The sequence below is a fragment of the Quercus lobata genome, chromosome 3, assembly GCF_001633185.2.
Source record: "Quercus lobata isolate SW786 chromosome 3, ValleyOak3.0 Primary Assembly, whole genome shotgun sequence".
Classification (NCBI taxonomy): domain Eukaryota; kingdom Viridiplantae; phylum Streptophyta; class Magnoliopsida; order Fagales; family Fagaceae; genus Quercus; species Quercus lobata.
Window position 1 is genome coordinate 25,032,496 of NC_044906.1, and position 25,842 is coordinate 25,058,337.

General features: G+C 33.5%; 3 protein-coding genes and 1 long non-coding RNA gene across 4 annotated transcripts; 3 read left to right on the forward strand and 1 right to left on the reverse strand.

Moving 5' to 3' along the window:
* Positions 1-1,021: 1,021 nt before the first annotated feature.
* Positions 1,022-4,207, forward strand: LOC115982257. Its single transcript, XR_004089576.1, has 2 exons — positions 1,022-1,329; positions 3,898-4,207. It is a non-coding gene; the product is annotated as an uncharacterized LOC115982257 (long non-coding RNA).
* Positions 4,208-11,404: 7,197 nt separating this feature from the next.
* Positions 11,405-11,875, forward strand: LOC115980629. The gene has a single exon (XM_031102859.1). It carries the CDS (start codon positions 11,405-11,407, stop codon positions 11,873-11,875), a length of 471 nt encoding a protein of 156 aa, XP_030958719.1.
* A 2,785-nt stretch (positions 11,876-14,660) lies between these two features.
* On the forward strand, positions 14,661-18,639 carry LOC115980088 (protein ECERIFERUM 2-like). Its single transcript, XM_031102361.1, has 2 exons — positions 14,661-15,254; positions 17,569-18,639. Exons 1-2 carry the CDS (start codon positions 14,832-14,834, stop codon positions 18,526-18,528), a joined length of 1,383 nt encoding a protein of 460 aa, XP_030958221.1. The 5' UTR covers positions 14,661-14,831; the 3' UTR covers positions 18,529-18,639.
* A 60-nt stretch (positions 18,640-18,699) lies between these two features.
* On the reverse strand, positions 18,700-24,647 carry LOC115980089 (probable aldo-keto reductase 1). The gene is made up of 7 exons (XM_031102363.1): positions 24,268-24,647; positions 21,930-22,097; positions 21,524-21,727; positions 21,169-21,341; positions 20,872-20,968; positions 19,753-19,906; positions 18,700-19,082 (listed from the first exon to the last, which is right to left on the reverse strand). Exons 1-7 carry the CDS (start codon positions 24,325-24,327, stop codon positions 18,904-18,906), a joined length of 1,035 nt encoding a protein of 344 aa, XP_030958223.1. The 5' UTR covers positions 24,328-24,647; the 3' UTR covers positions 18,700-18,903.
* Between the last annotated feature and the right edge of the window lie 1,195 nt (positions 24,648-25,842).

The following is a 25,842-nucleotide window of genomic DNA, read 5'->3' on the forward strand; positions in this document are numbered from 1 at the left end:
GAAACATTGTCATAGGAGTCCGTGTTAGTGAGTGAAGAGGTGAGGTATGGTCATAAGAGTCCAAAAAAGTGATCCGAGGAGGAATGCCTCCTCGGCTGATCAAAGCCGAGGTCCGAGGCTATGATCTACCTTCTAGGGCAACATTCTAGGAGATTCTACTGGTAAGGATACACATCCATAAGGTACAGGACAAAGGAGGACCATGAAATATCTAAGAGAAAGCTGCTACCACCGCATTGAATATTCTGCAACTAACTCTCTGGCTGTATTAATGTAGAAGTGATATGTGAACATTAATTTTCAGCCTTACAGCTACTCCCAAAGATTTGAAAAAGGTGCTGATGGGACAATGATCAACACTAGCAATCTAATCTACATGTGGAGGGTAGAGATGAAAGAAAGAAGATAGTATAAAATAGAAAGAGGACATTGAGGGAAGGGGATCAAAGAATTGAGAGAAGAATACTGTAGCACTAAGAACTATACTTGTTATCAAATTCAAGAAATATATGTAACACCCTAACCCAAATTTATAATTAAATTATGTGTTTGAGTGGTTAATTATTATTTTTAAGCCACTTACTTTCTAAAATTAATATAAGAGTATTTAATAAACATATTATTTATAATGCCATTAAATAAGAATTGTAAAGATTATAAATAATTGAATGACTATTTGTATTATGTATATATACCAAGTATATACAATACTATATTAAGTGGTTTAAGTTATTAGATACATAGTTGGTTTTTTAATTAAGCATGATACATGAGATAGTATAGTAGAAATTTCACCCACATGCAACCAATGGGAATTCAACACATAATGCCAAAGTTTCATGCATGTTGACAAACCCAAAGACCAAGAATTGGTTGGCCATGCAATCACCAAGTTCCACCTTACTTCTTCCTTGACTTTTCTCAAGACAAACATCCAAGAAACACACTTCCTCTCATTTTCCACGGGTCCGAGCAAATCAGAAATTTCAGAACACTTTGCACTCTTTTCTCTTAAGAAAAGAGCTAGGAAGCTCCCTTGAGTCTTTCTCTTGAGTCCACGGGTTCACACACACTAAAAGAAAGATAAGTCTCCATTTTATCTCTTATTTGACTCTTTTAAAGCAACTACAACAATCAAGAACTCTTTCCCTCTTTCATTCTCACGAGTCCAACACCAAAAGAAGGAAAAGTTCTCAACTCTTTTCTCCCTTTCACACCTATGAGTCCAGCAACAAGGAAAGATGTTTCTTTCAATTCTTCTCAAGATTTTGTACCCAACTTGAAGCTAAAGTGATTCTAGCTCTATCACTCCAAGAATCCATGTCTAGGGTAAGGGGAAATATAATTCTTTTAGTCTATTGTCTATTGTCTATATATATATATATAGTGTTTTAAGAAGTTTTAAAATTGTGTTGATGGTTTGTTGAAGGTAGATTAGGGTTTTTACTAATTAATGATTTTATATGATTAAGGAAGTAAGAAAAAGTTAGGATGAGTATTTTTTATGCTGCTACTGGGATTTTTGTTGTGTGTATTTTTGCTCTAAATGGTTAAATGACTGTATGTAAGCGTTTTCTAGCATGTCTAATGAGTGTATAAAAATCCACATATGATAATAAAACTATTTGCAATCATTTTATGATTTTACAAGAAAATGTTTCAGAGTTGCCTCTATAACAGATTCTGTGTTTAAGCATGATAAATTATGTATTAAATTGTATACAATGAATTTGGATGCTAGGGATATTTCCTATGAAATCTAAGACACATATGGTTGTAATGGAAGTGGTCTCACAGAATTTGGATCAATATAAAAATAATGGTTTAATTTCCAAGTTGCATGAAATTCTGTCAGAAGAGATTTGAGTACGTTTTCTTGTATGATTTTTAGTAAATCATGGTTTTATTCTTTGACTCCGAAATTTTTATGGTATATACTATACATATAGGGGAGTGATTCTGTAAAATTGCATGACATTTGGATGTGTATGGATAGCCCATTTGTATTTTACAAATGGGGCATATGCTACTGAAATGAGCAGTGAACAACATATGCTACACCTGACTTTGAGGATTTAATTTCAAAGTTAGGGTGAATGTTTTGAGTTATAATTTAATATGCTTATCTTTTGGTATGTCTCGATTATAAATTAATTTTGTGTAACTTGTTTTGAGGTTTAGTACTCAAAGGAGGGGTTCTAAACCATGTGACAATTGTATTTATGAAGCTGTTTTGTCCGACGTGTTGTATGTTACCATATGAATGTATATAATTACATGACCATGCTTAAAAGAGTTTATATTTATGCATGCATTATTGCCTTAATCTCAAGCACATTTTGAAATGAAGTTGGCACCTCTGGAGATATGATATAAATATGAGAATGATGATTTTCTTTAGTTTGGTACATTATTTGTTGATGTGTGCATAATATGTTTGTGGGAACCTCGTTGAGGTGGGAATAGGATTTTCTTGATTATAAGAGATAAATTTTGAGATGAATGTGTAAGTTTATGATAAGGAGTAATAGATAGTGATAAGTTTTGATATTTAGTTTAGGTATTACCAGTTCCTTAGGTGTAAGCTCCTTCGATTGTAGGCTCTCAGTTCCTCTGCTTTCAGGTAAGGGATAAGTTATATGGGTTTTTGGTAAGTCATGAGATTATTTTAAAGTATATTATGTATTAAAAGGTTTTTGATTAGAAATATGACATATAATCATTATTCTGACAAAGATATGTTCGTGAGATTTCGAAACCTTATGTATATAATTTAAGCATATTGATGCCATTACTAATTTCCATGAACATGACGTTTAAAGAAAAGAATGGAAATGCTATTATTATGAAATGTTATGCAAAATAAGAAATTTCAGTATGATATATAAGTATGAAAGGTTTTCGGGTTATGTCCTCTGGTGATCTGAACTCGGCCAGTAGGAGTTAATTACTGGCTTTACATGGAAAATGTTATCTGTTTGGCCATTTAAAGTAGAAGAAATGAGGCTGCCCGTAACTCTAGACCATTTAAAGTAAAGGAAATAGGGTTGCCTGTAACTCTAATCTGAATAAGGCCTTCTCCCCAATGTGTACGGACAGCGGGGAGGAATAAAATCTTGAAGGGATGTGCCATCAGGCCTCTCAAAGAGAACAATATCATGCACACAGGGGCACCTAAATGTGATGAGGCCTTCTCTGTACAAACTTATCAGATATGGACTAACCAATATGTTATGAACAGCTATATTATTTTATTGATCATGAGAGAATGATTATGTTTAAATGCATGATGAAAAGTTAAAAGCTCTCATAAAAAGAAGTTTATGATGAAAAGAAAAGTTGTTCTTTAAAGATAAGAGTTTCTGAAGTTTTGTTACGTTTTAAAGATGAAGCTTCTGATGAAAGTACAAGTTTATGTTAAAAGGTTATAAGATATTTATTCTTTATGAAACGTTGAGTTTTATGACTATGAAAATTATAATATTTTACTAGAAGAAGTTTAGGAAGAAAGGTTTTGTTATTCTTAAAGATGCTTCTAGTTTAAGACAAAGTTATCAATTATCTGATTTAAGTTAAAATGATTATTTTGTAATGAGAGTGCATATATATAGATTTTAAACAATCAATATTACATTTGGTGACTTTGTAAGAAATGAAAGAAATTAAATCCGAAAAGTTTTGGTAATATTATTCTAATAAGAAAAGAGAAAACAATTATTTTCCTATGAAAAACGTATAAGTTATTATTATGAATAATATAAAATACTATGCATGAAAAATTATTCTCTTATTCGAATATTCATAGAATGAAATGATCTGATTTATATGCATCCTTATTAAATTCTCATATATCTTACCTTTATTGAGCTGTGTAGCTCATTCCTTCCACCTTTTCAGTTAGCAGATTTTATTTTGGAGCAGAGGGAGTTTTAGTCGAGTTTGGAAGGAGCTGGTTTTAGTTTATATGTATAGATCCTAAATTAGCAATATGATGTTTAAATTTGTAGTATGGTGTATTTTAGGATCTAATGAAAGTTGTGTACCTTAAAGTATTAAGAGATGTATTATGTGAAAGTGTGGAAATTAAATGACTGGTGGTTTATGTTATTCTTGGAGTACAGTGTAGATACTCTGAATGTCAAGTGAAAAGTTATATCATTTAAGTAAGAAAACAAGGATGAAAAGTAAGAGGGAAGCTTTTGTAAAAGTTTTGTAAAAATTAAGTTGGTTCTTGTTAATATCAGGTTTAGGCTTGATATTAGCATGTCAGTCATAGTCACAGATCCAGGTATCGGGTTTGGGGCGTGACAATATATACAAGAACTTATCTCCTTGGATTGTGCCGAGACAATTTTCTTTAGATAAAATCAGTCTATCTTTACTTTGTTGTCATTGGAATCCCCTATAATTGTTACCCAACTCGTTAAAGCCTAGTTTTCCAACCTACTCTCTACAAATTTATTGTATTGGGTTCTTTGGGCCTAAATCATTTTACCTTTTGGACTTAGGAGTCAAATTGCGTCCTTACAATTACTATTATACCCCTATTTTAAAATGAATAAATAGTTAGGGGTATTTGGGATTTAGTAAAAATTTCAATTAACCTAATTTCATTCCATCTGATTCCTCTCAATTTTGAGGGGAATGAAAAATTTACAATTTTGAGGAAAATGGGAGGAATGCGTGTTCCCTCTTACTTATTCCATTCCCTATTACTTAAACTTTCAAACAAGATAATAAGTTTTTTATTCATTCCTTTAAAACTCTCAAACAAGATAATAAAAGGAATTTTTCAAAATGATTGTTTTTTTTCATTCCATTCTTTCCCCTTCTCCGAAAACAGAATGTTAGTATCTAAGGCCCCATTTGGTTGGGGTGATTTTAGGAGGGATGGAAAATGGGGAAGAAAATGATATTTTTGCGTATTTGGTTAGAGAATAAAATAGGAGAAAAAATTAATAGGACCCACCAGCCTAGGTGTTTTCTCCCTAGGCCCACGAAAAGTAATCTCCCCAAGATAAAGAGAAAATGCACGGCGAAAAAACTTGCATTTTGGACAATTTTGTCCCCTTTGAAACAAAATTTTTTTTCTTTCCTCTTTTTTTTTTTTTGGTCTTTTTCTTTTATCAACTTCTCAATAGTTATCATTAGATTCTTTTTTCTTTTTTTTCAATATGTTTTGGAGGTTATTTTTCTTATCCCTTTTTTCATTATCTTGTTTTGGGTTCTTGTACTTTTTTTTTTAATAATGAAGTACTCATATATACACAATTTTTTAATAAAAAAAAAATGTTTTTTTTTCCCTTTCTAATATATTTTTTTATCATATTGTTTTTCTACTCAATTAAATAAAAAAGTTTTTCATATCTCTACTTTTCCACCCCAACCAAATACCATGAGAGAAAATTAAGATCTTTCCTATCCTCTCAATTTTTTTATCTCCTCCCAATTTTCTATTCTTCAATTTTCTATTCTTTCCTACCTTTAATTGCATGCCATGTCAACTAGGTAAATAACATGTGTTGTCTTTTAATGAGAGTGAATGTATATTATTAAGTACACCTACGGACCCTAAGGTTTTGTTTTTTGATAACCACCCTAAGTTTTTGTTAGATTTGGTTTCTTTCCTACCTTTAATTGGGCAAACAACATGTCTCGTCTTTTAATGAGAGTGAATGTATTTTATCAACACCTTTTTACTGCATTCATTCAAATGTATGTGAGTCCTCTTTGTCTCCACAATAAGGGTCACGGTACTTTCATTAAAAAAAAAGGGTCACAGTACTTTGTTATTTTTGTGAATGATTTTCAAGATACACGTATATTTATTTAATTAAAAATGGTTTTAAAAAATCTCAACTATCTATTGTGACTTTGCCAAAATAAAACTCTGTTTTCTCAAGTTATTAACTCTTAATTTGACGTGGATTAGAAATTCATATAACAATCCTTTGTTGGTAATAGAGAAAGTTTATAGACAAATTTTTTTTTGAACACAAGTTTGTAGACAAAATTTTGACATATGGTGATATAATATATTGTAAGTGGTAGGTATATATATATATATATATATATATATATTAACGCTGAGCTTAAATGAAAATTATTAAATATTTACCCACTCAAATGTTATGAAAATGTAAAATTTTGTGGGAATATTACTCTTGGCCTTTGGCAATAAAGTCTCACTCTTATGAAAAGTAGTAAATATTTAAATGCTTCTTATAACAGCACCGTTAGTGCGCAGAAGATGACATATATTAGGGAAATAAACTAAAGAGTAGTGGTGTTGTTGGAAAGGAGTCAAACTTTCTCTCTCCCCTGTAGGAGCTGTTTTCTCTCGTCTGAGTTTTCTCTCCCATTCATTCGCCGTCTGGGATTTTCCTAGGGTTTCGACTCTTTTCTCTCCCATCACTGCCATGGATCAAACAGTGGTGGAGGGTTTACTCAACCTGCATCTCACTAAAGAGGAAGAAGAGGAAATCTCAATAAAATCAAGATGTAAGTCAGATTTACTTGAGGAATATTCCCTTAGTCTTTTCGGTCGGCTATTGACTGATAGGAACCAAAATCAGAGGGCATTGAAGAACACGATGAGGTTAGCGTGGAAGATGGGCTCGAATTTGCAGATTGTGGATGTGGGAAATAACGTCCTGCAATTCAAATTTGGGTCTGAGTATCAACTGAAATGGGTTGAACAAAATGGGTCGTGGAACTTTGACAACAATTTGCTATTGCTATGCAGAAGAGGGCTTTCAGCTACAAATATCAAGTTCACCCATTCCCCTTTTTGGGTTCAAATATGGGGACTCCCTTTTGAGCTCATGTTGGAGGAGGTGGGCAGAGAGCTCGGCAATAGCATTGGGAGATTTATTGAAATGGATCGACGAGCAAGGCAATCCGAACAAGCCAAATTCATGAGAATCAGAGTTGATCTTCAGTTGGACAAACCCTTAAGGAGAGGGGGCAGAGTGGCTAGTGTTGAAGGGAAAAAATGTTGGGTTAGTTTCAGGTATGAAAGGCTCCCTGTCTTTTGTTTTCAGTGTGGTAAGTTGGGACACGATGAGAGGCATTGTCTGGAGCTTCCAGACCAACAAAATCCCAAACAATATGGTGATTGGCTTCAGGCTCAAAGGAATACAAGGTTGGGAATGGAAAGGTCTAAATCAACCAGTAGTGGAGAACAAGATGGTGGTAGCGAGGGTGGGATTGAAGAAAATACAAACACTACAACTAAATTCTCTGCTGGTTTAGTCTCCAACAGTGGTAAGAATCACTCTGGTGATATAGGTTACCGGAAAATTCAAATGAAGGGAGCACGGGACAGTATGACGTCAAAGTGGGTGACAGTTTTCAGGGTGCAACACGTGATTTTCTTGTTCAGATGGGACAGAATGCTACAAGGAATTCAGAGTCACGTGAGATGGGTTTTTTCTCTTCAATTGGCATCCCACGTGACTTGGGAGAAATTAAAGGCTTTGAAGATGCACTATCTCTAGTGGGCCGGTAAGCCCATTCTGAAAAAGAGCAAATGGAAGTGTCTAGTCCAATGAAGTGTAATGCTGGGCTTAATGAAGAAAAAAGAAGCACACCTGAGCCCACGGGGGAGATAGCAAGGAAAACAAAGGCAGAGGCAAATTGGAAAAGAATTGCTAGGGAAAAAGAGAAGAATAAAAGCCTAAAGTCAGATGCCTAGTTTTTAAGTTCTGGTTCAAAGAGGGCGGGGAAGTTAGTTTTTGAAGAAGAGGGGATAGAAGTTTCACAGAAGAAGCAATGTATAGTAACAAATACAGCTCATAATCAATTTGAGGAGGGATCAGCGGTGGTTGCAAGGCAGCACCACCAGGAGCCATGAATCCCATAAGTTGGAACTGCTGGGGACTTGGGAACCCCCGATCAGTACGAGTGTTGCACGACATGGTGCGATGATGGAATCCCAAAGTAGTTTTTCTAATAGAGACAAAGGCAAAAATTCGACAAATAGAAAGAATAAAATGCAAACTTGGTCTAGCTAATGGTCGCATTGTCCCCTGTGTAGGCCGGAAAGGTGGAGTGGCTTTACTATGGGCTAGGGAGGTAGACCTGGAGATAAAGAGCTATTCTCAGAATCATGTCGACGTAGTAATCAATGATATAGAAAAAAGTTTCAAGTGGAGACTAACAGGCTTCTATGGCCATCCGGAGACACATCGAAGGTATGAGTCTTGGCACCTCATTGCTTTTCTAAATAATCAATTGCAACTTCCATGGTTATGCCTAGGAGACTTTAATAAGATATTATCTAACACGGAAAAATCGGGGGAGCTATTCGTCCCAACAACAAATGGATGGTTTTAGAAAGTGGTTGATTATTGTGCTTTTAAGAAATTAGGCTACTGTGGTTTTGACTTCACTTGGAGTAATATGCAAGGGGGGGGGGGGGATAACAGAATATATTTAAGGTTAGATAAGGCCTTCGCCAACTTAGAGTGGTTTGAAAAGTTTGGGGGTGTGAAAGTACATCATTTGCCTGATTCAACTTCTGATCATAGTGCCCTGCTTGTTTCTACTTCTGTTATTCAACGACAAACCTGAGCAAAGCGTTTCCACTTCGAGGCAATGAGGGTAAAAATGCAGAGTGCAAATCTGTAATTGAAAATTCTTGGGGTATGGATATTGATCTTAGCACTCCAGAGGGGGTGATGGCTAATCTCAGTAGATGTGCCACGGAGTTGTTGAAGTGGAGCTCTAATGTGTTTGGGCAGATTCCAAAGAAGATCCAAGAAAAAAGAAATGAGCTGAACTCTCTGACTCTTCAAGATAAGGATGGAGCTTTAAGTACCAAAATCAACAGTTTAAGAAGAGAAATTAATGACCTTCTTGATGATGAGGAGATTTATTGGGGTCAAAGGGCCAAGGCACACTGGCTTAAGGAAGGCAATAAGAACACAAAGTATTTTCACACCCAAGCCTTTGAGTGGCGTAAGCAAAACACTATAATGGGGATTTGGGATAGTCATGGCAGATGGTGTAATGAAAGAGATAGTATAGCTCAAGTTGCTGTTGATTACTTTGAGAATATGTATAAAACGGCCTCCCCAACATTGATACATGAGATAACTGCTGCTATTCCCACAAAGGTGACTGAAGAGATGAACGAAAGCCTAAACAAGAATTTCACAAGAGAGTAGGTAACCATTGCCCTCAAGCAGATTCACCCCACAAAAGCACTCGACCCTAATGGTATGTCTGCCATTTTTGATCATAAGTATTGGAATATTATGGGATGTAGCATTACTAATATGGTTTTAAATGTCCTAAATGGTAATATGTTTGTGGCTAGTCTTAACAGAACCAACATTGCTCTCATCCCAAAGATTAATAATCCCAAAAAGATGGCTGATTTTCAGCCTATAAGCCTCAGCAATATAGTGTATAAGCTCATATCAAAAACCATTGCTAATAAATTTAAGGCTCTTCTTCCTCATATTATTTTAGAAAACCAAAATGTTTTTACTTATGACAGGCTAATAACTAACAATGTTCTTGTGGCGTTTGAGTTAATGCACTTTCTAAATCACAAAAATGCAAGTAAGGAGGGCTATATGGCGGTCAAGCTTGATATGAGTAAGGCGTTCGACAGAGTCGAGTGGTGCTTTATTAAGGCAATTATGGAGAAACTGGGTTTCAGTTCTAAGTGGGTAAATCTTGTTATGAGATGCATCACTTCTGTGTCATATTCTGTTTTAATAAATGGTGTTACTTGTGGGAATATTACCCCTACCCGAGGCCTTCAGCAAGGGGATCCTCTCTCCCCAACTCTCTTTCTCATTTGTATTGAGGGGCTTTCTGCTCTTATTCATGAGGTAGCCCGTAACCAGCATTAGACTAGCATTTCTATTAGTAGGGGCTGCCCAAGAGTCACCCACCTTTTATTTGCGGATGATAGCATTCTCTTCTATAAAGCTAGTGCTGAGGAATGTCGGGTTTTGGAAGCACATCCTTCAAAAATATGAGGAAGCCTCGGGTCAGAAAATTAACACGGAGAAATCCTCAATATTCTTCAGTCCCAACACATATCAAGAAGTCAAGGATAAGATTTTTGCTACCCTAGGCCCTATGTAAGACTCTAGACACACGAGATACTTGGGCCTCCCATCCTTCATTGGAAGATCGAAGAAGCAAGTGTTTTCTATTCTTAAGGAGAGGATTGGGCAAAAGCTAGCTAGCTAGAAGGGTAAACTTCTCTCTATGGGGGGGGGGGGGGGGGGGAAGAAATCCTCATAAAAGCGGTGGCACAAGCAATCCCACGTACATTATGGGTTGCTTCCTTCTTCCCCAAAGTCTTTGCGAAGAAATAGAAAGCATTATGAGAAATTTCTGGTGGGGTCAAAAGCAGCAAGAAACTAAAATGAGTTGGGTTAGCTGGAAAACAATGTGTAAGTAGAAAGCAAACGGAGGAATGGGATTCAGGAATCTTCAAGCTTTTAACAAAGCAATGCTTGCTAAGCAGTCATGGAGAATTATATAAAACCCAAACTCTCTTGTGGCAGAGGTTCTCTAATCTAGATACTTCCCTACCAGAGATATCCTAAATGCTAAGCTTAGTAATTCTCCATCATACTCTTGGAGAAGCATCCATAGCAGCCTGGATATTATTAGAATGGGTACTCATTGGAGAGTGGGCAACGAGAAACTAATTCACATTTGGGATGACAAATGGCTACCAACCCCTTCCACCTACAAGGTCATTTTGCCTCCAAATGACATTCCCCAATTCCCAATGGTCTCATTTCTCATTAACCCAATAACAAGGTGGTGGAATGTGGATTTGATAAGAGCATCCTTCATTTCCTTTGAAGCTGACACAATCTTGAAGATTCCTCTAAGTCACACCCTTCCAAAAGACAAAATAATCTGGATTAAAAATAGACGCGGAAAATTCTTAGTTAAAAGTGCCTACCATATAGGCCACAATATGATTGAGTCAAATGATCGAGGTGAAAGTTCAAGTGGGGACTCATGCAAACCTTTGTGGAAAAGGCTTTGGCGTCTCAACCTACCAGCAAAAATCAAGGTTTTTGCTTGGAGAGCATGTGTCAATGGTCTCCCTACTTTGGATGCTCTTTTTAGCAGAGGGATTTCTTAGAATAAGGTATGCCTTGTATGTGGTTATGAAGCTGAAAATATAGATCATGCTCTTATTAGTTGTGATTTTTCATCCTTAGTTTGGAACCTTTGGCTTGAAAATTCTCTTCGAATGCAAGGCTTTGGAAAGTCCTTCCTGGACTTTACATTATTTATCCTCTCTCACTTAACACCTCAAGACTTGGAGCTCTTCTTTGCCATGACTTGGGCCTTATGGTCCAATAGAAACAGAATTGTGCACAAGGATGATAGCCTTTCCCCACTTCAAGTATGGCATATGGCAAAAAATGCTGTGGATGATTATGTTTGCTCTACCAGTTGGGATTCCGACCTAACAAGACCTGTCCCCTCTAAATGGGTTCCACCACCCCTTGGAATTCACAAAGTGAATGTTGATAATGCATCTTCAGAACAAGATAATTTTTCCAGTGTGGGAGTTACCATTAGAGACAACAATGGTCAAGTTGTGGGTGCTCTTTGCTTGCCACTCCAGTCTTATTATTCTACTAAGCTTACAGAAGTCTTTGCATTAGAGCAAGGTGTCCTTCTTGCTCGAGAACTTCAGTTGCCTCGGGTTATCTTTGAATCAGACTCTTTGGCTGTCATTCAAGCAATCAATGATAAGGCTATGGGAAGCACCTTTGGGCACCTTATTCTGGGAATTTTTCAGGTTTGTGATTCTTTCGAGTCTTGCCATTTCAAGCACCTAAGCAGAAACTACAACACAGTGGCTCACGAGCTCGCTTAATATGCCCGAAGAACTGGAAGCCTTCAAATTTGGAAAGGCGTTGCTCCTTCCTTTGTTTTGCCGTTTTTGCATTCTGATCTGGTGTAATTAGCTTGTCCTCTGTCTTGCTTAGCAGGTTTCTTTGTATGATTGTTATTAGTTTAATGAAGTTTTATTCCCTTTCAAAAAAAAAAAAAAAAAAAGAGTAGTGGTGTTGTTAGAGCATTCATAGTTGTGGTATTAAAATTACTCAAAAAAAAAATAGCCATGGTATTAAAATTGCTAACCTAAAACACTAAAAAACATGCTACATTGATGATGCTAAATTTATATTGTATTTTACCAACTTGCTATAGTAAACTGCTATCTCTAGCAGTTCACTTTAGCTAAGCTTGTATATTTTGTTTTAGATTTTAGATCTATAAATTTTTTTTATGGTCACTAAAATGAGGAAAATGCTAGAGTTACAAAATTTTTATTTTATTTTATAAATTACTAATGTAATAAGTGGTTATTGTTAAGTAAAAATATGATATAAGTGTTGGGCCCACATGCGAACTAATAAGAATTTGCTACCAAAATAGTTTGTAAAAATGTTATAAAAAAGTTTGTGAGTATAACATTACTCCTAGAATGTGTTTGGATACTACTTATTTTACTGAAACTGAAAAATTATTACTAAAAATACTATAGATAAAGGTAAAAGTTAGTTGAAATAGTATAGTGAGGCTCATGAATAGTGTCAAAAAGTGCAACGAGGCTCATAAATAGTAGCAAAAATAAGCTGAATAGTGAAATAATTTTAATTTTTCCACCTAACTCAAACACATACTTAAAAGAATTAATGATATTGTTTAAGAGAAGCAAAATGTAATTTTATAAAACAAAATTTCTAAAATTATCCACATATATATAATAATATTTTTTTAAAAAAATTAGGGGGGGCCATTGCCCCCCTTAGTCCAACAGTGGCTACGTCCCTGGTGGTGTGGATTTGTTGATGGTTCTTGCTTAAGAGAAGAGAGAGAGAGAGAGAGAGACAAAAAGGAAGAGAGAGAAAGAGAAAGCGAAAGCGAAAAAATAAAGAAAGAATATTTAAATGAAGTGGTAAAAAAAATAAAACTTTTGATGTTAAATATATTGTAAAGTGAGGTGATGAGATAAATAAAATAACTTTTTAAATTACTAAAAGCAAAATTTTTTAACATTACCAATGTGAATATCCTTAGGGTACGTTTGGTACACTGTAATGATTATTATATGGAAATAGGAATAAGTATTACAATGAATACATTAAGTTGGAATGTAATTAGTATTAATATTTATTAGTTTGATGACCATTTAAGAATAGATTCCAAAATATGCGTTCACAATTTAGTAGAGTATAAAAAAAATGTGTAATTAAATCATTTTTAAGTCAAATTTCCTAAAATATACTTATTTTAGGGTGTTCAAAATAGAGCTAATAATTAACAACAAGGAAAATTTAGTTTCTTTCCTTTTGAAGATGTGGCAACTAATGACTTTTTAGGAAATTTTTAAAAAAAAGTTATTACATAAGGTGAAAGAATAGATATTTAGTACTTTTGATAAGGAATAGTTATTCCTCATTTTAAAAAATAGTTATTCATAAGGAATAATTATTCATTGTAATAAAAGTATAACCAAACAGCAGAATAGTTATGCCATAAGAATATTAATTACATTACAGTGTCTATTACTAGGACATTAATGGGGATTACGACATGAATTGTAATCTTTATTACTAGGAATAAAATGTGTTATAATGTAATAACTAAACATATTCATAAGTTTGGTTGTGAGTTATAACATTAGAATAAAACTTAAGATTTATTTTAGGAAAAATCTTACTCATACAATTATATCTCCTTAAAAATTGTTATTTTTTTTAAAATTTAAGAGAGATATATGTTATTTTTTTATGATTTTTTATTTTTATAATTGTTATATGTATATAGAAAGTTTGTTTATTTGGAAATATATTAAGTTTTGAAATTATTACACTTACTAAGAAATAACTAATATAACCATTTTAAAGAGGAATAATTATTCCTTATTTTGAAAAATAGTTTCTAATAAGGAATGACTATTCTTGATAATAAAAATATAACCAAATTAAAGAATAGCTAAACTATATGAATATCTATTACACTACAGTGTCTATTACAGTCTACCAAACATGCATTTGGAAATTAATCTATAACACAAAAGGAATCTTGGTTTAAAAGCAATAAAACATCAATAGTAGGAAAATAGAAAAGACCCAAATCTTCCAATAATTTTGTTCCTCTCCTTGTTAAAGCACTTGATGAGCAACTAGAATACCATTCAATGTTAAAGAAATCATGTTAATCAAACATACAAAGTAAAAGACAAATACTTTTGATTGACATGCATACCTTCTTATTTTTTATTTTTTATTTTTTATATAGACACCTATACTCTCAATCTCTCCTCCTCATCCGCTATAGCCTTAACAGTATAATAGAAATGAATGTTTGAATCAGTTTCATGTGACTAGTACCAAAAATTGATTTATTAGCCTCATATATTAAAATTTGTACTATTATCTCTAACAATACCCATTCTTAGAGTAATTATTTTTAAAATTTTAATCATGCATTAATAAATGAGTGCGGACTTTACATTCACTATGAGTGGTCTAGAAGATCTCAAATTATTTTTTTTATTTTTTTTTATTTTTTTGGGTTTGAAAAATAGGATAAGTAAAAGTCAATTTGCAAGTACCAAGCCATTTATGAATCTCAACAAACCTCAACTTCCCTCTTTAATTCCCACCACCCCACAATTCATTCCCTGTCTCTGTCTCCACCAATCCCCATTCCCCATCTCTCTATATACACACAAACAACCAACATACAAACATATATGTAGTACCATATAGCTGAAATCACACATAGCATAAACTATTATACTCTCTCCTCTATTGGCAAATATGTCAAGCAAAAAGAGCAGAGTGAGTGTCCACTCAAAACTAACAGTAGTACCCAGCAAACCATCCGGGTCGGTCAAGACCAACCCGTTATCCTCGCTGGATCATGCCATGGGGCTCCATTCTCTCCACATGGTCTTTTACTACAAGAAAAACCCATTTGGGTCCTTTGAGTTGGACCCGTTAAGGGAGTCCCTATCGGGTGCTATTTCCCTGTACCCGAATGTTACGGGTCGGTTGACCCGATTGGAGAATGGTAACTGGGCAGTGAAGTGCCATGATGCTGGAGTTCGGGTCATACGGGCCGAAGTGAGTGCCACACTTGATGAATGGCTCAGATCTGCTGATGGGTCTGAGGAGAGAGATCTGACGGTGTGGGAGGACATGCCCCAGGAACCCAAGACATGGTCACCCTTTCGAGTCCAGGTTATTATTTTTATATATACACACTTTATTTTTCCCTAAAAAGAAAAAAAAAATCAAAATTTAAAATTTTAAGGAGTTCTCTTATAGAGTTCAGTATTTACATCTTGTTAAAAGTATTTTCTTTGCCAAAAAGAGAAGAAGATAGAAAGTCTTTTAATATATATGAGAAAGGATTAAATATATAACAAATATACTACCTTTTTTTTTTTTTTTTTTTTTTTTGTTTACTTGTATTAAAATATCACCTAATACCCACGAATTGATTTTTAATTTTCCAAATTGCTTGATGTAATATCAAATATGTATGTGTGAATCATTTATACGTTTTGTTCTTTGAAGTTAAATTCTAGGGTCGAATAAGATAATATGTTTGACATTAGAGATTAAATCTAATGGTAGGTTTCCCCATGTCATATGTTAACTCATGTTATTTTTTTCCTTCAAAAATGTTATTTTCTCTTGTAATTTTAGAGCAATAATAAAATATCACATAAAAATATATTTTGAAGAAAAAAATCTCACATAAAAAATCTATAAAATATTTTTATTATTTTTATAGACATTTTTTAAGTGAGAAAAATAATTTCATAATGACAAATTTTTAACATAATTAGATGAAAGGACTGAACTAAATAAATTTAAGACTTAGAGAATTTAACAAAAGTGAAGTTAGAGGACTTAAATCACCCTTAAAAGATGTAATTTGCATTTTAACTTTTATGTTTTTGACATATGACACGACATTAAAATTAAGAATTGCATTAATCACAAAGGGTTGACATATTGATTTCTAGGTACTCAGGAGATTCTTAAGATTTTAGGTTGAAATCTCTAACCAGCCTCTTAATATGTGTGTGTATGAGGCAGAGAGGGAACTTACACACATCTAGGAAATATTCAGACTCTTAAAAAGCTATAAACAACCCTGCTATGGGAATACTTCCTATAATTGCTTTGTGTTTATGGGATGGCGGACGGAACTTGCACGGATTTGAGAAATGGTCAAACTCTCAAAAAGCTATAAACAACCTTGTTGAGAGTTGAGAGGGGAAAAATAAACTACATTTTCTAAAATAAAAATTAAAAAATAGGTCATGTTAATGGATGCTTTTAGGACAAATGTTAATAAATCATATTAGGAAAGTTTTGATATAACTTTTATGAAAAATATAAAAAGTTGTTAACAAAAATAATTATTTTATATATTTCTAAAAATAGTTCTTAAATTAATATTTTTAAGACACTCGTTAATATTTTTCTTAAATGTATGATAACATGAAATCCAGTGATTCAAAATTATTAAAGCAAAATTTTGGTACATAATTAGTAGTATTAATAATTTCTAAGTACTATTGGGTAGTGGTAGTAACAATCAAAGTGGGTGTAATAAATATGTGAAACTTATTAATGCTTTGGCACCTGTTTTTAATACCACTACATCTACATGCAATGGTCCTACAACTACGAGAAAGATGGGACTTTGATTAAGTGGCTCAAGCAACTTTCGGTTGTCCTACCATCATCTAGGGTAGGTTGTCTATTTCCATTATTATTATTGCCACAGTGTACTCAAGGTATTTATTTCCATCTTCCTCTCTTTCTCACGGTACTTTTGTTTTTGAAGCTAAAAATGTGGATTGGCCAACACATTCTTTATGGTCCACTTTGGCATGATTTGCATGGTCCATTATTCACATTTTTAAAATATATATATTTTTTTTATATTTTTCATGAAAATGGTTTTAAAACTTTTCTAAAATGATTCATTAATAAATACCTTAAGAGCCCTTATTAACAAAATCATTTTTTATAATAAAAAAATGAATTTTTATTAAAGAATATCTTAAGAGCCATGGTTAGAATGTATTTAATGCTTTATTAAGAATATTTTTAATATTTTTCTATATTTTTTTAAAAATAAAGTTAAATTATATGTATGTATCCAAAAAAAGCACACAGAACTCAATAAAGTCGTGCATGTAAACCAATGAATTATTAACTTTATTTTTTAAAAAGTGTGCATTACAACTTATAAATGAATATTTATTAATTTTTAACTTATACCCTTAGGACACTTAGTAACAGGTCCCACATTCATACATCAATATAGTTTGAATGTATCCTCTAATTTTGGCCTAGAATTTGTCGAACAACAATTTTTGTATGGATTAAGAATTCACTAACATTGTCAGCTCTCTTTTACGAGAAAAAACCAAGATTTGAATCCTCCTCTTTATTACTTTCAAATTATCTGAAATAAATAAATGTGTACGGAAGCATGGTGGCTAACTGGCCTCTGTATCAATTTTTGCAGATAAATGACTTTGAAGGGGGTGGTGTAGCTATTGGATTAAGTTGCTCACACATGCTTGCAGACCTAACCAGTGCAACCTTGCTCTTCAAATCATGGACAGAGGTTAGCCGAAGAAAACCAATTGAGCACCCACCTTTCTTCAATTCATTAGCACTCCATGGCCAACTAGTTCCAAACAAACATACACAATTAGGCAAGTACTATGCTACCAAATCTGAAGAACAGTTTCAGGCCTCAGTCAAAATGGCCACAGCCACCTTCAAATTTTCCAATTCAGTGATCAAACAATGCCTCTATGAAGTCAATCAAAATTGTCCTAATGCAACTCCTTTTGAGTTGCTAGCGGGACTCTTTTGGTCACGTATCACACGTTTGAAAGGTCCTAAAAGTTACAATACACATTCCCTCTCAATTTGTATAGACTCTAGGAGGCTGTTGCAAGATCCACTCCCAATTGGGTATTTTGGCAATGCATTGCATTTTTCACAACTATCATTGAAGGGAGAAGATATAGGCCACTGTGAGTTAGGATATGTTGTGGAGTTGGTGCACAACCGTGTGTTGGGCATCAAGGACGAAGAGTTTTGGTCAGTTATGAATTGGTTTGAATCACAGAAGGGAGAGGGAGGGAAATTTGCACCACCCTTTAAAATGTATGGCCCTGAACTGACATGTATTAGCTTGGAACACATGCTTGTACCTAGCAAGGTGGCCGGAAGCATCAATATGACATCGTTGATTTACGCAGCAACATTTGACAAGGAAGAAAAGCCGGTTCATGTGTCGTGTCATGTAGGAAATGTGGAGGGAGAAGGTTTGATTGTGGTAATGCCTTCAATGGAAGAAGGGCTTGCAAGGACAGTGCTGGTGACTTTGCCTGAGAAGGAATTGGCTGAGCTATGTGAGGACCAAGCTATCCTGCGCCTAGAACCAACAATGCTCCTTGGTGGGAAAAGATAGTCCATGTTTCTTTGTATGGTTCAACATTCAATAATGGAGTCCAAGGATATGTTAATTTGCCTATGTTTCGGCCAAAAATTATGATAATAAAACAAAGGCCTTATTTCACTAGATTAATTATTAAAAAAAATAGTGAAGAACAAACTCCAAAAAATATATAATAAAAAAAAGTGAGAAACAAACTGCCAACATATTTACTAGAGCATGACAGAGAGCAACCATATTGGTGCCATTCTAAAAAAGATTACATAATAATGCTACTAATTTTGCAGTGTGAATGAAATAGCTAGTTATTAGTATATCTCTGGCCATTCATCTCACAAAAAACATAGCATTATTCAATTGAAATGGATATCATCCATGTGTAATGGAGAATTAAATTTTTGGAGGAGTGTTGCCATACTGCCATCGAAAATGCTCCGTGTTTTGCATGCTTATACAACCAGCTACCTCTTCTATTGGTACAGCGTCAGATATCTCTTTGAGGTCTTCTTCTGTAAGTTTCACCTTCAAAGAGCCAATATTGTTATCCAAGTTCTTGATCTTAGTCGTCCCTATAAAAGTTCAAGGCAAATGAACGAATGATATAAGAGATTTGACACATTGGAAAATAAAATCTTGCAAAACAGTTCCAAAGTTATCTGAAATCAGACCGAACCGTATATGAGCATATTAGTTAACATTGATTCATGATTTTATCATTCCACGAAACCAAAATACCACTCTTTTAAACATTTAGCAGCTAGAGAGATCTATGGCCAATGATGCCATAAAGATGCAATCACAAACATTAACCCATAATAAAATCTTATTTAGTTATGACAGCAATCTAACACATTTTTTATGAATATGTTGACATTATCTAAAATCTGAGTTTTTCTAAGGCAGTTATGACATTATGAGTTTACAAAAGGCATTATCTATGTAATTTCCAGCCATGAAATGGACCATTCACGTCATATTTATCACTTTCCTTGACTTTTAATGTCAAGTTTGTTTCTATAATATGCACTTTATCTTAATTCTACAGGTTGCAGATTAATAGAGGAAGATCATTACACACCAAGTCAACTTAATTTCAATTGGCAGCACATAAGAGAAAATAGTATTATTTGCATTAAATAGAACTTCAGCCACTTTTCTGTCTCTTTTTTGTGAGGAAAACTTAAAAATATGTTTGAAAAGATGAGGAAAAATTAATTAAAACAGAAGAAAGCCAATTACCAGGTATGGGTACAATATCATCTCCTTGTTGGAGAATCCATGCAAGTGAAAGTTGAGCAGGAGTGCATTGGTGCTTTCTAGCAAGTCCTTCTATTCGATTAAAAATGGCCTTGTTCTTGACCAAATTTTCTCCTTGAAACCGAGGGTGCATGTCCTTATAGAAGAAAGAGCAGGCAGTCAGTTTAGTTAAAGCATTTTCAATGTTATTATTACTATTATTAATAATATTAAAGAGAAAGGCAAATTTTTTTTGAAATTCTTATATAAGATGGTTCTAAAGTACTTTTTTAAGAGCCTTATCTCCCAAAACTCTGAGGTCAAGTATGGATCCTCAATAAACTAATCAGGAATTTGGGATTGGCCAGGTGTATTTATCTTTGATATTCTTTCATATCCAAAATCATATTCTTTGTTGTATTTTTAATTAATATGCCTTTTTTCTATTACTTCTACAAATGTTATTTTAGATCTCCTCCTAATTCTTTTTGTTCCCTTGACCATAATCAAATTGCTCTTCCTCATCAATGCAATAATCACTTTCTTTTGCAATTGACTAAACCATCTCAAGCAACTCCCCTTATCTTATTATCAATAAGATCCTTATATTTAAATGGGTTTCTTCAGTTTGTACCCTATTTTTCCTTATATGATAGCTTAAAAAATGAGATAAATAATGTATTTGCATGAAAATTTGTTTAGGGAAGATTCTTTTAAGAAAACATTTTCAACAGTAGATGTTACAATGTATAATTCTTTTAAATCTCCAACTAAAAAAACATCAGCAAAGATCCAACTCTTTAACATAGTTCATCCAAGTCATGACATGTTAACTGTTTAACATGAAATATCATCTATGGTACTAGTGAGGTCGACGAAAAAGTTTAATTGCAAATTTTCAAAATTTCAGGGACTTGGTTGCAAACTTTCAAATATTACAGATGAAATTGGAACTTGTAAACTTCAAGGACTGATATAGTGTGTGCCCTTGTAGGAATTTTTCATTCAACGAAGCTGAAGAATGCATTGTTCAAAGAAAAACATCATTTTTGCCTGAAAAATCATTCAGGCTATTTAAAAGTCTAACAAATAAACGACACAAAGTATTGGTGAAATTGGTACCAAAAAGCTATTCGCAGCCAAACTTTCCACAACTCCTTTGCCAGCAAAAAAACCACGACCAAGAGGACTGTATGGAACTAGCCCAATGCCAAGCTCTCTACATGCACAAAGTATCAAGACTCAAGAGAGCATTCTCATGCTTCAGGATAAGATAAAATTTTCCTTATTGTAGCAGTCATTCAAAAGAGGTAATAGTATTGGAAACCCAAGAAAGATTAGGAAAAACAGGGAGAGATTTTTAGGATAGATGCAATCTGATCAGTCAATTATAAAACATCATCCATGAACAGAACAAACCTGCAAAGTGGAATTATTTCATCTTCAATATCACGAGTCCAGAGAGACCACTCCATTTGTAAAGCTGTGATGGGATGCACAGCATGTGCCCTCCTTATCGTATCTGGGCTGGGTTCAGATAGACCAATATACTTGATTTTTCCCTCTTCTACCAGTTTCTTAAGTTCACCAACCTACATTCAAATAAGATGTATCTAAAATTTTGTATCTAAAATCTGCCACCAAAATCCCAACATCACTACAATGAAATAATAAATTTGCAGATAAATTGACAATTTCAAATTACAAACAAGAAATAATTCAAAAAGGCCAACCATTACAGGCTTGTGATTGAAAGGGCATGAGAATTACTTACAGTTTCTTCAATGGGCACTTTTGTGTCTACCCGATGCTGATAATACAGATCAATGTATTCCACATCAAGACGCTTCAAGCTAGCCTCACAGCTTGAGCGAACATACTCAGGGCTACCATTCACTTTTACATTAGGAAATTCCAGTGTTTGGATGCCAAATTTGGTGGCTATTTGAATTTTTTCTCTTGGCAACTGCTTCAAGGCCTGAAAGATATAAACTTCTTTCAGATAATATCACAGAGTTTTAACCTGGTCCTCAATTATTAATCAATGCTCTAGCAGATGATATAGAAAATAGTATCACAAAGATATTTCTACATCAGTGACCATTTTTAGATTTACCACCAGATAGGAACTAAAACATTTAACTTCTTGAGCTAGTAGAATTAAAATTGGTGTTTATTACCTTCCCAAGTAGAATTTCATTAATATGGGGTCCATAAATGTCAGCTGAATCGAAGAAAGTGATCCCCTTACTGAAAGCATGCTTTATTACTGCAATTCCATCTTCCTCGGAGAGAGGAGAATTGTAGGCTCCAGTCAGGGTCATACATCCAAACCCCAACTTTGAGACCTGAGAAAAAAAAGTCAAGAATTCAAAGAAATGAACAAAAAATTGACAAATATGTTGTAGAATGAAAGTAAAGCACAGCGAATTATTTTCGTAGAGAAAACTATTCCTTAAAACCTTTAGAACCTGAGCATCTTGAACAGTGGGAAAGACCAACAGCAAGTTACAAAACAATTTGAGGATTTATATTTTTAGTTAAATCTATTACAAAACTTTCATGGTTATAGGTTATTTATGCTGGTCCAATCTTAAGTCGAGAGTCCTTATAGAAGAAAGGAACAGGACTACATAAGGTCTGAAGTCTCCATCATTTTTTTTTTTTTTTAAAATTTCTCTGAAGCCTCCCTCATGACAACATATGAAGCACACAAGATTTGAAGGAACTTAATACATAAAAATATTAATGTCTGAAAATAGAAATGATGAAGGTGGAGGATTTTGTTGATTCCAGAATAGTGTAGATGATTACCCAATATAAAATTATTAAAATGAAACCCACAAACCCAATCAAATTGGTGTATGCGTATCAAATATATGAAATTTCTTAGTATACTGATACTAGGCAAGAGAATTCTAACTTCTTTTTAACAGATAGCATCTGTCATGCTCCTATCTTCAGAAGATTAAACAAATCTCTTTGGACTTAAACTTTACCTTAACAATTTGACAATCACCTCAATCTGTTTAGTTCATCATGTTGAGCTTGGTTTTCAGGTATACAGATGGTTGCATTGGTGTCATAACAGAGTTTCAAGGGCATTATAACCTCAAAACACCATTCACTTATAAGTATAACCAAATTGCTCTAAAGTAGATTCTTACTATGCCAAATCTATTTAGTTCATCATGTTGAGCTTGGTTATGGGGTACATGGATAGCAGTTTCGCTGTTGTAACAGTCTGTTAAGGGCATCATAGCGACAAAACACATTTCAATTATAAGTATGCAAATTGCTCTAAACAATTGGTTTTTTTTTTTTCTTTCCCACTTAAGCTTGCTGCCAAGGGTAGTTTCTCACTATGTCAATGCTTATAAGTAGCACTTTTCTACAAACTCATTCTCAATCTAGCATGTAACTTAACTAAATAGGCTCATGCAAATTGTTTCAAATTTTTGATGCACTATTCCTTGTTTCTAACTAACATGCTTAACTTTTGGTCCCCACAATATTCTTACAAAATATGCTGGACATACAGTTGCACCTTACAGCTTATTTTCATGTAACTGCACCTTACAGCTTCTGATCACACAGTTACTTGGCGACTCCCAAAATCGGTTTTAATTTTCTCCTAATCTTTCCTTTATTCAAACTAGCATGTAACTTGCACTGTGGGAACATTTTTTTTACTATATACAAGGGAGTTGTGGTAGCACTTGGACCTTTTTTTTCTATAGAATTTCTGAGAAGTAAAATTTTTAATAAGTCTTTTATTTATTGGCTGAATAAAATGTTAATTTATCTTGGCTTCAGATAAAAAAAGTTAATTTATCCTAGAATTTGGCATATTCCTTCAACTTATCTAGTACATTGCTACTTAAATTGATGCCATAGAGTCTTGATTCTAGGAGTTCTAATTTCTAATTGGATTGATGTCATGCAATAGATTAACTATAGGGAAAAAATAATTTTAAATGATATGAAACAAACATTTCTTAAAAGTTCTTTTTTTGTTCGTTGTCCAAAAGTCTAATTTGACATGTTAGACCAATTTTCTGTTTCCAACTGCTTAAGATCCCTAGTTCTAACAGAATAATAGATTCTAATCCTAAAAAAATTTACATAGGGGAATAAATACTTGCCCAATGAGTAGTTAATATAACATTAACATATAAGAATTCCATTTATCTCGAAAAACTTAAACCTATGATTTGAGCCCAGTTATATATTAATCACTCATTTTTGTCATTAATATCTAATATGTGACTTCACTACTCAAGTATTCATGATTTGGGACCGAAACTAATAATTAATGAGTATTGAGTTGCTGTAGAGTGTAGATGGATTATTGTAAGTTTGTAACTTAAAAAACTTGAAAAAGATCAAATTATGCAGATGGGTTTCCAAAGAAATGTGACTTGAACATATACAAAGTGGAAGTTTTTTGAAAAATAAAAAAATAAATAAGAGATAAAAATTTGAAATGGGTATTCCAGGAATACCGTTGGGTTTTACCTCAAGGCCTTGATTGCCCAGTTTCACCCTTGGAATTTGGAGTTCGTTCACTTCTGCCATCTTTCAAATTGCGTGTTTTTCTGTTCAAGATTTTCAATGTGTGAATCTGTTTCTAGGATGATTTCCCTTTCCATTTCTCATTACAGTCTTAAGATATATAATTATATATATAGTAAACAGTAACAGAGTAGAGCTATAGACCACAGGAACAAGCTAGAAGCTACTGCGTGGGATCGCTATGCATATAATAAAAGTAATGTTGGACTTTTTGAAACAGTGGCTCAAAACGTCATCGCTGATGGCAACCAGAGAATGCTAACGACATGAACGAACGTACAGTTCAATATTTTTTTTTCTATTTTTGATTGAAAAACTGTAGGGGTTGAACTTGCAAAACTTTTAGGAAAGTGACAAAGTTGCAGTTCATGCTTTTCCAGGCAAAGTAGGTTTGTTTGACCAATATAAAAAAAAAAAATACTAAAATAGTATTATATTTTGTGAAGAGAATTAATAATAAAAATAAGAAATTTAAATTATTATATATATATTTTGTCCTAAGAAAAGTTTATATATATATTTATTATTTTTAATAATATGATAGTTGGTAGAAAGAGAATTTGAACATTAGATGTCCTTGTTGGAAGTAAGCATAAGTTTTTTTTTTTTTTGGAATGCGGAAATAAGTATAAGTTGAACTATAAAACTGTACACAAGTAAACTTTTTAAAGTCTCTTATAGTTACTACCGGGTTGTCAATCCAATAAAAATCTTGTCATTGCAATAATGGGTAACAATTTGTGTTGGCATGTCTTGTTTGTGTCAAGTTAGGGATTTTTGTGTGATAAAAGCTGAGTTAGGGATATATGACTACATAAGTTGACATAAATATGATATATTTAATAATTGTGTAAAATTATTTTACCTTAAAACAAACACAATTATTAAGTGGATATACATGAAAAATTTAAATAATGGAAAATCAAATATTTTAAAATTATATCTAGAATGACCGGAAATATAGAAATAAGGCCGGATATAATTTGATCATTATGAGCAAATCCAAAATCTTTGTAGACAAATCCAATCATTAGTGAACCCGCTGCCAGTCATATAGAGTGCTCCGCCCACCACCACATATGTAGAAAAAGTAGGAGTAGGGAAGGAAGAAAATGACCAGACATATCTAGTTGTGATTAGATGTAGGAGAAAAGCTTTTCTAGGAGCCACCACATACGTTTACTCTTGAATAGATTCGTGAGATTTGCGATCGCTCTTTCCCCTCGCCTTGTTGGTCCTCAAAATCTACATGAATATTCAAAGAAAAGTTGTTTGATCATCAATGGATAAAGCAAGCAAGGTGCCTGCATAAACATGCTTATATTTAACAAGATCCATTTCAATTCATTTGATAAACATATTAGTTTTCTCAAAAAAAAAGAAAAAAGAAGAAGAAGAAAATAAACAAATTAGGATGACACAAATGCAACTCATTTTAACCTATTTAATAAAGGGAAAATCTTGTCATGCACACTTTATTGCATACTCCATGAATACTTCCTTTGAAATCATGTTTTG